At 45.8% G+C, this 13,596-nt stretch overlaps 1 protein-coding gene across 4 annotated transcripts in view; it reads left to right on the top strand.

The window, feature by feature from the left end:
• SNAP29 (synaptosome associated protein 29) overlaps positions 1 to 12,445 on the top strand; it is a 119,571-nt gene extending 107,126 nt beyond the window's left edge. For 3 of the 4 annotated variants that reach the window (XM_069619952.1, XM_069619953.1, XM_069619954.1), the window contains 2 exons: positions 11,013 to 11,114; positions 11,270 to 12,445. In XM_069619952.1, the coding sequence (XP_069476053.1) occupies positions 11,013 to 11,114; positions 11,270 to 11,430 (263 nt within the window). In that variant the 3' untranslated portion in view covers positions 11,431 to 12,445. Of the gene's footprint in view, positions 1 to 11,012 lie in introns of all 4 variants that reach the window. The other variant, XM_069619955.1, reaches the window with a different exon arrangement.
• The last annotated feature ends 1,151 nt before the right edge of the window (positions 12,446 to 13,596 follow it).

Below are 13,596 nucleotides of genomic sequence, written 5' to 3'. Positions count from 1 at the left end.
GCGCCATTTCAGAGTGCCGCACATGGTTTTGCTAGCAAGAGGTGTGGGACACTTCACGAGAAATCCAGACACCCTGGAAGACATCCGGTAAGCGTTATAGGTGGGACCAAGCAGCCTCAACTCATTCTCGAGGATCCAGCCATCCTGAGCCTTAGAAGTGTCCCTGTTATCCTGTTGGACTGACCAGCTCTCCAGTGGGCTACCTCAGTAGAATTGCTGCCATTCCGTGTTCATCGCTGGAAATTCGGTGGTCGCTAGCTTGTTCCACGAGTGCCTTCCTGTCAAGTTCCAGCTTCCAGCATCAAGGGATCCTGCTCGGGAAGGTCTTCAAGTGTGACGGAAAACGCCTGCTGTGACGCGTGTGCGGTAGTTTTTGCTGGAATTCTACTTCCCGCATCTGGTGAAGTGTCTTAAAGAAGTCTGCATCAGTGCCTTCTGCATTTCTTCTACGCAAAGGGTTGCATGCTGCTCCTGAAACCAACGAAGAATCCTTGCACCCGCAGCTCCTGGGCCTCTCCTACTGGATCCAACGGCGTGAAAACCTATCTCCCGCGACCGCCTCCCTAAAAGCTTCTATCTGAAAGACAGGAATAATATTTTACATACCTGTACTGTAACTTGTTAAATATCTTCTGGAACATTTTCACCACCGCAAGAAGAAACTTTGACTTTTAGGCGCAAGGCCCCATACATCAGAGGGATTGGATTTATCAAATTAGGGCATAATCCTTGTGAACTGGTTTCATTATACTGCATCATTACTTACCTTCTTTTAGTTGTGCAAGTTATTGTATGCATTCCTAAAAACCTAAGGGTAACTGTATACACATTTGATAATGGAGTATTGTGTGATATTACTATCCGTTTGATTCAATTTTTCTAAATTCTTTTTTTTTTGTTTTTTTGTTTGGTTTTTTTTGGTTCTGCAATAGATTGTTTGTACGTGCCTGTCCAAATTGAATTATGTGCTTCACTGTGTGGACTCCTTGTGGCCCCTGGCCCGCTCAGAAGAGTTTTGGCAGCGCACACAGACAATTCCCACCTTCTCAATAATTAATAAGGCACAATCCACAGCAGTTACCTGATATTTGTTTTTTCTCTTAATGAAGCTAAATTATCGTCGTAGTCATGATATTCAGTTCTACTACCCTATTTGCCGTATTCGCATAGTTGGTCGAAAAACATTTGACCTTTTACTTTTGACTGAACTTTTGCGATTTGTTTTGTTGAAATTTGGTCAAATTTAATTAAATATATACATGGGGTGGAGTAAGGGAATAGAGGGGGTTTTGAGGGGTCTTCCCACCTCCCCCTGTATTTTCAGCCAAAAAAAGAGCATAGACAAATTCGGTCAAATGGGAAAAGGTCCAATAGTTTCGATTAAGTAGACGCAAACCCTATTTGCCTTTCCATACTAGCAAGTATTACCTTTAAAACCTAAATACAGAATAAATCCTCAAGAGGTTAAAACAAATATGAAAAAAGTGGCTCCGTGAACAGAAGATCTAACGGAGATATGCCTGCACACATTAACCAAACAACCCTCCCAAATATTGGATACTGACTGCAAGTAAAAAGGATACTTTATCCTTATTAAAAGATGTTCGCACCCCTTAAAATTCCTCTTGAGATCAGGCAGTAATATTATTAGAGTTCCTACCTATGCCACTGTTCTGCTGATCACTGATTTGTAAATATAAATGGAGATTTGTGGGTAAAATAAAGGGGAAGGCGCCTCTATGTTCATTATTTCCCATTTCTGTTGGGCACATTTTCCTGTTTTTAGGGAGTAAAAATGGATGGTGTGTATGTCTCTTAGCTGTAAGACTGGTTTTGAGCAAGTGTCACAGCTCTGTTCCCAGGACAATGTAATGTGGATGGAAAAAAGAGGCACATGAACTCTGATCATCATATTCTGTGGTGAAGTTATTCTGATGCAATTATCATCCTTACACAGATTATGAGAAGCATGTTCTTCTGGCTTTTAATTACTTAATTCAAATGGCAGTTTTCCTACCCTTTTACCATCTGTAAATATTGTATCTCATGCAAATTATTAGCCAACCACATCAGTTATAGGTGATACGTTTTTTGCAATACAGATGAATGTTTTTTCCAGAAGCATAAAACACTTAATGCATTGTCTCTGATCAGTTTCGACAAATGAATAGCCACAACTAAAACTATTATACGAAGGAATCCGTGCTTTTTTTGTGCATGTTCATTTTGCTCTGTGCAGGAATACATTTGCTAGGTAGTGTGGCAGATCTTGAAGTCTTAGACTGGTTGATGAGCCCTCTTTATAATCACATATCAATTTTCTTGTTAGCCTACATCTTTGGGAAAAGTGCTCTAAGATACACCTTTTACACAGATTTGTAAAGAATTGCAGTGGTTGCAAAGGGGACATTCCCTTCAAAACTCTTTTTGCATATAACTCACTAACTGGGCATGCTCACAAAGTCGTTCACCTCGTTAGTCAGTTGCGCACATGGAAATTAATGTGTGCACGAACGCCAACCATCTCCGCACTTTGAGAAAAATAATTAGAGGGAACATTGCCCCTGACCCCACTCACTTTCTCCTGAGACTAAGCTTTGACCACTCTCCATGCTTACCTTGATTGAGTTTGACTAACCTCTTAGAGTTCCTGTTCACTATAACTAGGGTGGCTTCCTAAAATCTATCCACCAGGCAAGATTCTAGAAATCCATCTCGGCACGCATCACTGTGGTTGGTCACACAGGCTGATCCTGAAAATCCCTTCCTTTCTTCCTCCGAACTCAGGACAGTGTAGATCTGTCTACTTAAATTATTGAACAAATGCCCCTGGATGGACACTGTGATCGTCCATGAACATCCTGTGTGTAGGTAGTAGCAAGGTTGCAAATCCGGAGCAACTTTCCATTAGAACTTAAACGAAGACCACAATGTGAGAAATGTTCTTAAAGCAAATCTCCAAGATGAGCCCTACTTCAGAAAGATGAACGTCCACAAACATGTTGAATATGCTCTAGTCTGATTTAGTAGCCGCTCACCGCCCACCCGGTGTAAAGCACTTGCTTTCATGACTCCGATCACTCTGCCATCTGGCGCCCTGCCCTGCAAGTACTAACCAAGAATTTGCTTCACAGGTCTGTTTATTTGGAATGTTACCCTGCTCCTTTCCCCTCCCTTGACATGTAACCAAGTTTGTCTCCAACGTTGCTGTGGAACGGGTATCTGAAACGATCATTAGCTACACCCCACCACTGGGTGATAATGGGCACCGATTTTACACCACAAGGAAGACGGCTGCACGGCTTGTCAGCTTCTTAAGCCTAAGACTTTAAAGGACCGCAGGGTCGAGAGGTGGGCGTCCTACGCCATGTCGAGGTCCGATTCCTCATCCGCCGCCGCAGAAAGTGACAAGGAATGTGATAACCCGATATCGGTTTCGGAAGTCGTAGACCTCTCTAAGGAGCACTCACGCTCCCAGTCTGTCCCCGGCCCCGACCAGCTCGGCTCACGCCCTGCTTACGGGGATGAACACCCCGCCGACACTGACGCACACAAAAAACACTCCCATAAACACATAGCCCATTGCTCTTTGTCAAAAAGAAACCATCAGCACCAACGGAGACGCAGATTCCACCGGCGTCCTCCTCAGACCGTAAGTCTTAAGCCCCCATCGCAACCGCAGACGCGACCAGCGACTGGGCTTCCGCCAGATAAGGGCGCTACCCTCAAACCGCCAGACGAAGCGCTCCGCCAGAGAGCGCCCGTCACCGTAGAACACGCAACGCCCGTAACGTCAAGACCAGAGCCCTCCACAGACAGATTAGTCGTCGAGAGCCTGGCGAGGACCGTTTCCACCGATAGCCAGAGGCAGACGGCGAAAGATACGTCGAATACCGCTCAGAAGGCTAGAGAAACGCCGAAAAGGCCGGAAGGAAGGCAGGAACTGCCCCCTTCATCTAAAGGCACTCCTAGCCTGCCAGAAGGCTTTTCAGACGGCGACGGAAACCTTTCCTCGATGTTATGGGATGGGTCAAAGCGTTTTCAGGCCGAAAACCCTATTTCCCCCCCCCCACCCCCCCCCCCCAGACCGCTCTGGGGTACCTCATGAGACCCCGGAGAGACTCCAGTTCTGTATGGAGATGATGGAGAGGTTTATGGAGACTCAAAACCTACCACCACCCAAAAGGGCAAGAGAGGGACCTGAGGAGGACCCCAGGGCTAAATTCTCTAGGCTGTTTAATCCTTCCCAAGAGGATGTAGATTTATATGACCTCACTGAAGAGGACCCCCACTTTCAGGAGCAGGATGAATTTTTAGGCAACAAAGAGGAACAAAACCTAGAGGAGGAGGGTTTTGGAGATAATCCAAATATAGGTGGAGGGAGCTTCGGAGAAGACCCACAGGAAGGTGCTTCACAGCCCTGGCAGTCCCCATCAGCGTTTTCGGACTCTGATGCACTAAACCTGTCCCCTCCCAAGGACTCGCCTAATAGGAACACGTCACCTATAGACGATCAACCTACATTTAATGCACTACTACGCAAGGCAGCAGCGCATTTCGAAATAGACACTGGGGAGGTTTCTCCTGACATTGACTTTGTGGAGAGAAGGTAATCGAGGAGAAACCCCCTTTCAGCCAAACCATTCCCCTCGCCTTAGTAAGGAGACGAATTATCCCTGCACTATCTACACCCGCGTTGGTCAGAGGGGTCAACCCGAGGATAGAAAAACTATTTAGTCCCTCACCTTCAGACCCGTTGTACGTCAGGGGCCACTCTATACCAGACTGCCTAGTGGTGACAAATACAAGGAAAAGAGCAGGGGTACCGCTGTCTATCAGCGAGGCACCACCAGATAAAGAGGGTAAAAATTGTATGCCCTAGGGAAGAGGATCACAGCCTCCGCTTCTTATTCCACAAGGATTGTAAACAACTCCTTGCTAGCAAGTTACGCAGATGCACAATGGAGCGGAGCAAGCTACGTAAGGACACCGAGGAGGTACCAGAACCCCTACGTACACGGCTTCTGGCCACGATTACTGAAGGGACCCTAGTCCACCAAAGCATCGTGAAAAACACTCTGGATGCTGCAGAAACGGCTGGCCGTTCCCTAGTCCAAGGAATACTCCTCAAACGCCATGTCTGGCTGCGTAATTCGGGGTTTAAACCTGAAGCACAAGCGTCTCTAATCAACAAGCCTATAGAAGATGCCAACCTCTTTGGAAAGGCGGTTGATGAGGCACTAGAAACGGCAAAGAAAGAGTTTGACACCATCAAAACCCTAGACCAGATTTCTAGGCCTCCTAACAAATGTGGCTATGGCAATAGGCGCTTTTTTCGAGGCCAACGCCAGCAGCAAAATCAGCAGCAGCAATACTCTGCAAACAGTTGGTCCTCTAACCAAGGTACCAGTGGGCAATATAACCAGAGAGGACAACGCCATGGCAAAGGGAGAGGTCGGGTTTCCACCCCTAGAGGTTCCCAAGCCACCAACACCAAATGACTCGAAGATTCGGGTCCCCTCCCATGCAGCGCCGGTCGGGGGCCGGTAAACATCCTTTCTTCCAGCATGGGAGGGAATAACATCAGACCGCTGGGTACTACCAACCATAGCCCGCGGCTACTGTATAGAATTCAACAGTTCCCCAACGTACAGACCCCCAAGGGGATGATGCATGATACTAGAACACCTCGCCATCCTTCTGCAAGAAGTGGACCAGCTACTGGAAAAAGGAGCTATAGAGGTCGTGCCTCTATCTCAGGTAACGGAAGGTATTTATTCAGTGTACTTCCTTGTACCCAAAAAGGACTTAACCATGCGCCCTGTATTAGATCTGCGCCCAGCAAACAAATTTGTCAAACCTCAAAAATTTTGTATGGTGACCTTACAGGAAGTGATCCCTCTGCTATCACAAGGAGATTACATGACAACACTGGACATGAAAGATGCATACTTTCATATTTTAATGTTGCCAGCGCACAGAAAATACCTCCGGTTCATTTCATGATAGAGGGCAAACACTAACAGTTCAGAGTGCTACCATTTGGGATAGCATCAGCACCGAGGGTATTCACGAAAGTAGTGGCATCGGCCCACCAGCACAGGTTGTCCATCCCAGTATACCCTTACCTCGACGATTGTCTCATAACCGGGGATTCTTACGAAACATGCTTCTCAAATACCCAAAAGACTGTAGACCCTTTGTTCCAACTGGGCTTCTCCATCAACGAGAAGAAGTCCAGCTTAGACCCCAGCCAGATCAAACAATTCCTAGGGGCTCTAATTCGAACAAAGGACGACCTCGTCTTCCCCTCCAAAGAGGGTCCAAAACCTGCCGTTTCAGATCCCTCAATATGTGGCAGGTCGAGAGGCGACGGTACACAAAGCAATGCGCTTGCTAGGAATGATGGCGTCATGTATTTATTTGGTACCTCACGCACGCCTGCGCCCAATGGAGTGGCTCAACATCCAGTGGTGTCAGGCCAGCGGACAATGGGACGATCTACTGGTGGTCTCGCAGGCCTTGGTTCTCTCGCTACGGTGGTAGTCAAAGGAAAACCTGGTAATAGGAAAACCATTCGCCACCCTCGCAGTGGAAGCCACTCTAACCATAGATGCATCCCTCACAGGATGGGGGGGGGCTCACCTATCCCATCAGACTGCTCATGGAGTTTGGACTCCGAGTGTAGCATCCAAACACATAAACTTACTGGAGCTACTAGCTGTGTTCAAGGCACTAAAAGCCTTCCAGGCACACCTACAAGGGAAGGAAATGATGGTCCTCATGGACAGCACCACAGCCATGTACTACCTCAACAAACAAGGGGGCACTCACTCTCCAGGACTGTGCAAGCTGTCCCAGAACATCTGGAAGTGGGCTCTCAGACACATGTTCCTAATGTCACAACATGTACCAGGGGAACTCAATCTGCTAGCAGACGAACTCAGCAGAGACTTCCCTCTGCCCTCAGAGTACGAATGGTGTTTACACAAAGACCTTGTCTTCGACGTTTTCACACAATGGGGATTCCCAGAAATAGACCTGTTCTCAACTCTGGAGAACTCACAATGTCAAGATTACGCCTCCAGGTACCCCCAGAACCAATCCAAGGTGAACTGTCTATTGATTCCATGGTCAGGGAAATTTGTTTACGCTTTTCCCCCCCGACTCCCCTTCTCAACAAGATTGTGCACAAGATGCACCAGGAACAAGTTACCATGATACTAGTGGCCCCTATGTGGGCCCGGCAGCCATGGTTCGCTCACCTGATGGAGATGTCTCTATCTCCTCCAGTGAAACTTCCCTGCCCGTACAACATGCTGTCACAGGACAAGGGCAGGACACTGCATCCATGCCCTCAGACCATGAACTTAGCAGCCTGGCTCCTGAGATCACAGAATTTGGACATTTACAACTCCCGCAGAGATGCATGGACATCCTCGGGGTGGCTAGAAAGCCTAACACTCGTCACTGTTATTCTAGCAAATGGAAGAGATTTGTCATCTGGTGTAGAGGAAGAAACATCAACCCTGTTGACTGCTCTCCCACACAAATTGTTCTGTACCTGACCCATTTACTGGACTAGGGTCTAGTATTCAATTCTATTAAAGTCCACCTAGCGGCACTTTCTGCATACACCACTTCTCAACTTAGTGTCATGGTGGAAAGTCCCAGTTATTAAAGCCTTCATGGAGGGGGTAAAGAGAATACACCCTCCGATAGCAAACCCAGCTCTCGGCTGGGACCTAAATGTGGTACTTACCAGGCTCATGGGCTCACCCTTTGAACCCATGCTCAAGGCAACTCTTAAAGACCTCACTCTTAAGACTACCTTCCTAATAGCTACCACCTCCATTAGGAGAGTAAGTGAACTGCAGGCTCTTTCTGTTCTAGACCCCTTTGTAACGGTTCACAAAGATAAGGTGGTTCTACGCACACACCCGAGGTTTGCACCGAAATTCATCTCGAAATTCCATGTCAACCAGTCAATAGAACTACCAACGTTCTTTCAAAACCCTTCAAATTTGGGAGAAAAAAGCCTGCATACACTTGATGTACGCAGAGCTGTCATATGGAAAGAACTAGACCACTGAGAAAGATTAATCAGTTCTTTGTCTCGGTGGCAGCAGGAAGAGAAGGAGATGCAGTCTCAAGGTCCACTATATCTAGATGGATTGTTCAATGCATCACTCTGTTTCTCTCTTGCTAAGAGAGAACTACCCTTCACAACCCACCTCCAACTCCGGGTACTGCTCGCTAGACTATGCACAGCATGTGATTCTAAGCAGATTAACAAACATCAGAAGACCATGCATTACTTACCGTAAAAGCATTTCTGATGGTTGCATCTGCTTAGATTCACATGCGCCCACCCTTCCTCCCCGCTCGGATGGAAGGAACATAGACATCTTTTTATCTCTCTTTTCTGTCCTCACTCACGTCTAGAAGGATCCCTCATGGCAGAAAAAATACAAACAGAGGGACCTCGACGCGAGGGATTGTGGGTACACCGCACGTCACTATAGGGATAGTGTTACAGACATGCCTTGTCGACGTCCCCTTTTCGACTACGAAAAACAAAATGCAATACTATGCAGTGACCACTGGATGTCGGACTATGCACAGCATGTGAATCTAAGCAGATACAACCATCAGAAATGCTTTTACGGTATATGTATGTATGTGTGTGTGTGTGTGTGTGTGTGTGTGTGTGTGTATATATATATATATATATATATATATATATATATCTCATTGACCATCCCCTGCACCCGCCCCCCCCCCCCCCCCTCACAGCTGTGGTGTACTAGTGTGCTCCAATGTCATTTAGTGGTTTCTATATATAGAAATATATATAGAAATATACTATACCCTGAGAGACTGGATGAGTGTAGGTGGTGCTTAGTGGCTTGTATGACTGAGTAATGTTGAAAGGACAAGGAAGCTGGGGCTTTCTGTAAGAAGTACGGTGAAGAGATGTTTGATGTAAACAGAGCCCCTGAGAGTCTCGCCCTCCCTAGCCCTACTGGGAGTAGAGCTTTCAAGCACATAAGGACAGGAAAAATGGCATTCTATGGGTCAACTGATAATGAGTAGTATGTGGAGAGGGGGTAGCTCATGAAGTAGGGTGAGGCACCCAGGAAAAGAGTAAGATGTCCTTATGCATCCACAATGGACTAACTGACCCGTAAGGGGTTCATTACAATTCTAAGCCAAAGTAGTGTGTGAGGAAACGTCTATAGAGAGGGTGTAAACCCTTCAACCAGGAGAATCATGTCAAAGCCCCACCCTGCACTAATTCTTACAAAAGGGCAAGTGAAAAAATACAGGAGTAGTGACATCATGTCACTGGATTCAGAGTATGCCTCTATTTGAGGTACCACACGGTTTGAGTAGTGGACACTACTGGTGCTTTAGTGTGTAAAGTTCACGAATGTCTGGGTACCTAACACCCCACAGACCTTTTCATATTTATGAATTGGATCCAGACATACTTATACATAAGGTTTGCAGTCTTATATCAACAGTTGGCGAGTCCTGATAATCTAATTAAATTGATATAATTCAGTTGTCTGCAAAATAGGATATCCAAATATTGAGATTGCCCAATACTTGCAGAAATGTATATATTGAAAGTTGGATAATCCAAATTGCGCCAACAAAATAGACTTGCAATAGACTTAGTTGTTTTACAATGCAAACTCTTTATTTTTTTTAGACATTTTGCATTGTAGAACAACTAATTAAAACGCAATACTTTGAACATAACCGCAATCGTGCAAGTCTATTTTGTTGGTGAAATTTGGATTATCAATTTTTCAGTATATACATACTTATACATATGGTGCTGTATTTTATCGTTCTGATTCAGGTAAATGTATGGTTAACCAAGTAAATAAAGACTACCAATCACGCCTGTGGCCGTTCTGTTATTTTGGTGTATATGAACGGTGTACTTTTGGTAACGATGTGATTTGGCTTCTATTGCCTGTAATTCAGTAGGTGGAAGCATCGCACCGTTATCACCCCCATCTCTCTGGATCCATATTAACCATCTCGCCATGGACGGATACTGTCTGGACTCGGCACCAACCTGATCTCCTTTGATATCAAGTAGTGCCATGGCTTGGTTATGCCCCCAACCAGAGTAGACCAGAAAGTAAACCAAAAAGGGGTAGCACTAGCTGTTGACATTTGAGCAGAACATGTACTGTACCTTCGCTCCACCGGCCTTTTCTGTCTGTATAGCCCCAGCCCTTTCACTGTGCATTGAAGCAAATAGCAAGTATTTGGTACTATATGAAAGCTCAAAATAAGAGCGAGCCAAGGATTTCATAGGATCCTAAAGGGTTGTTGCGGTTTGTGGTGGCCCTTCTCCAGTGAAAGCTGGCCCCATTTCCCTGCTACGTGGTGTCTTGTGTTTCCAAAACATGCACGATGTAGAGGATCCCTTCGTGGTTATTCTTGTGCATGCTTTAAAAGGCCGCAGTCGTGTTTTAGTGGCAATGCCTCAAGATGCAATATGCAGGTGTGTGACTTTAGACACGTTGCATGCCTTTTGTACTCCTTACTCTTGGCTCACAGTATTATGCTTTTTGGTAAGGCATTGGCCAAGATGACTTTTGGTTAAAGGGCAGGGGCCATAATCCACCATTTTACTCCACATAACTGAGGCAACTCGTATTGTCATTTGTAGAGTGGATCTGAACAATGGAAGATAGTTCTGTTTAAGAGGCAGGCCGGGCCATTTTCATTGCCCTGAAAGATGCTTCATTGTCAGTGCCAGGGCTATAAATATCTAGTGGCCGATAGGAAGTATGCCTCTGACTACCGGTAAACTCATCACTACTATACGTAGGTTCGGCTGAACAGGTGGACATTTAACTCCAGTAAAATTACCAGGACCATGGGGAAGCTGGGATGCAATCTTTAGTATTCTGAGATCGTATTTGACAATGTAGCTGGTAGCTCACTTAAGAGCGCTCTTACAATTCTTGTGTTTTTCTTTGCAGAATTTAGCAACAATGCTGCCAGTGCGTCGTCATCCAGCTCTCAGCAGCACCCCAAAAACCAAGTGCTCCGGGATTACCACCAAAAAGTGGACAACAATTTAGGTGAGAAACTATTGCCCCAGGACCCAGTAAACTACTCGTGCAATATAACGTGCCCTGGTCGTACCTCCTCCGCCACCGCGTCCCTGCAGAAAGTTGCCAATGAGAGCCGTCAGTTTTCCACTCGTTGATGCTGATCGTTTCCTCTCTCATCACAGACAAGATGTCGAGTGGCCTGGGTCGGCTGAAGAACCTGGCACTGGGGCTGCAAACTGAGATTGACGACCAGGACGTCATCCTGGGGAGGCTCACCACCAAAGTGGAGAAAGTGGACCTAAACATTCAAAGAACCGACCAGAAGATCCGCAAGGAGCTTTAAGGACACTACAAGGAGCCCTGTATGCACGCCATTTATCCAGCCCATGGCGGGGTCTTTCGCTGGAGACTGATTTTTATTTGTCTTTGGGAAGGATTTCCTTTTGTTGCTGGAATAGATGGTCTTCTATTTTTTTTTTTTTGTTGCAGTGTTAACGTATAATTCATCTCCTACCCATAAAAAGCTTGTTGAGCTTTATGGGATGAATCCTAAATATGCCTAGAAGGAGATGGGGGGGGGAGGGGTGGGGGCGTGGGGGGGGGGGGGGGGATCAACACATGCCACTTTTCCTTCTGGGGAACAAAGTTATTTTCAAATGCATCTTAATCCCAAGCTATGACCTTTGCTCTGTTCCCAGCGTCTCCTGTTTTTCTTGGCGTGGCTAACTCGTGCACGTTCTCTAGGCACAAGGTCCCCACTGAGACGTGGTCTGGGCCTGTGCTCTGCACCCCTTGCCTTGCAGAGTGCCCCATTATCCACATGCGTGTAGCTCAGAATGCTAGTTCCCTGGAGTAACTCTGCGGTGACGCGCAAGGCCTCCGGGCGGCACACGGGCACCTGCATTTTATAAAGTGCTTTTATTCTACAAGTTTCTGGCCACTTGCATTTTTGATTTTTACCTCCTTATTTGGAGAGCTGTTTGCCCGACAGCCACAAGACTAGGAAGCTATTTTCAGACATTCTTAGCTAGACCTCATTTTATGTTATCTTTTTAACACTTTACAGTGGTGTGTAAATAATTAGGAGACATAAAGCAGGAGAACGTTTGCCTTTTTAAATTGGGTATCAGAAAAAGTAAAGCATTAGATTTTTATTTTTTATTTTCTCTAAATTCATCCTTGAAATTTGAATAGAAATGCGAAGCTTTAAAAGCCCTCAGCAACCGAGTCATTTCCACAGATCGGATCTGAATATCCTTGAGGTGCTTATGTGCTGTTCTCATCGTAATACAATTGTGTAACGTGTTGCTGCAATGTTTATCAATGGATCATTAAATATAGACCCTTTTTAAAACCTGCTTTTATTCGTAGGCCGTGTCTGTTTTTAGCCCAGTTCCCCCTACGCATCCCAGGCATGCTTAATAAGGGAGAAGAGAGGCTGGTGGGTCGGGGGTGACTTATAGAAAAGGAAAGGAATGCTACCTGGTGATGCATAGGAGAACCGTAAACGGCTTTGTCAGATTCACCAAAATGAGGTGTGTAATTGTGTACATATATATTATTGTTACAGCGCTCTTTTGCTTGCCAGCTAGGTTTGCACTCTAGTAATGACATACGTAAATATTGACTTAACATTCGAGTACCCACTGGGCCGGGAGGATAGCTCGGGGGCAACGCGTTTGTCATGGAAGCAAGACAGCACAAAGCAAAACAGGTTTGAAGCTTAGAGACTGGTCTCCGGTGTTAAGCACATAATACAAGATTGATTCTTTCATTAGTGTCAAACAAGGAGCCAAGCCATGCCAGTTATTCCAAGAAAAACATGGGGTTCAGATGGTGGGGTGCATGGGTAGGAAACATTAATCACCTATGGGCTCACCCCACAATAAAACTATCATCTCTACAGTTGTCTGAAGGGAGAAAATGTAAATGAAAAGATGTGCAGAGCTTCTGTGTGGCTCCATTCCGAGGAGGAAAGTACTTCTTACTTGCTTACACTGCACGTATTGTAATATGATTTTAAGATCTCAATTCACGCCTCCTGCAGAGAGGGAAAACTGTAGCCTCACAAATTGCCGCAATGACATCCACATTTTAGTTGAAAAAATGTCTTTCCTATGGATTTTGTATACATGTTATTGGTACTTTAAAATGGCACTACCATAGCTATGCACCACCACTGTACACCCAAATCAATATCGAGAGTATTGGTAGTAGGGGCAATTAAAGATCATTTCAATAGAATGAGGGGGAGGACTGTCTTGTTGTGCGATTGTGGCTAGAGCAGTTCAGTGATTCATTGTATGGGGCAGATCTGATGCCTTTTAGCTGCTCCCTGAATTCTAGGTGTGAAAGGGCTAGCCTAATCTATGGAGGGATGTGCCTCCCTCTGGAACAGCCTCCCTGCCTCTCTCCGCCTTGAGCCGCAGCTCCTTAAATTCCAGAAACTCCTCAATACCTTTCTCTTCCTCTCCCCTGCAAACCTCCGATCTCTTTCTCTCCTGCCTCA

Source organism: Ambystoma mexicanum, chromosome 10 (genome assembly GCF_040938575.1).
Source record: "Ambystoma mexicanum isolate Mex_15411 chromosome 10, UKY_AmexF1_1, whole genome shotgun sequence".
Classification (NCBI taxonomy): Eukaryota; Metazoa; Chordata; class Amphibia; order Caudata; family Ambystomatidae; genus Ambystoma; species Ambystoma mexicanum.
This window is presented reverse-complemented; position numbering and strand designations above follow the sequence as displayed.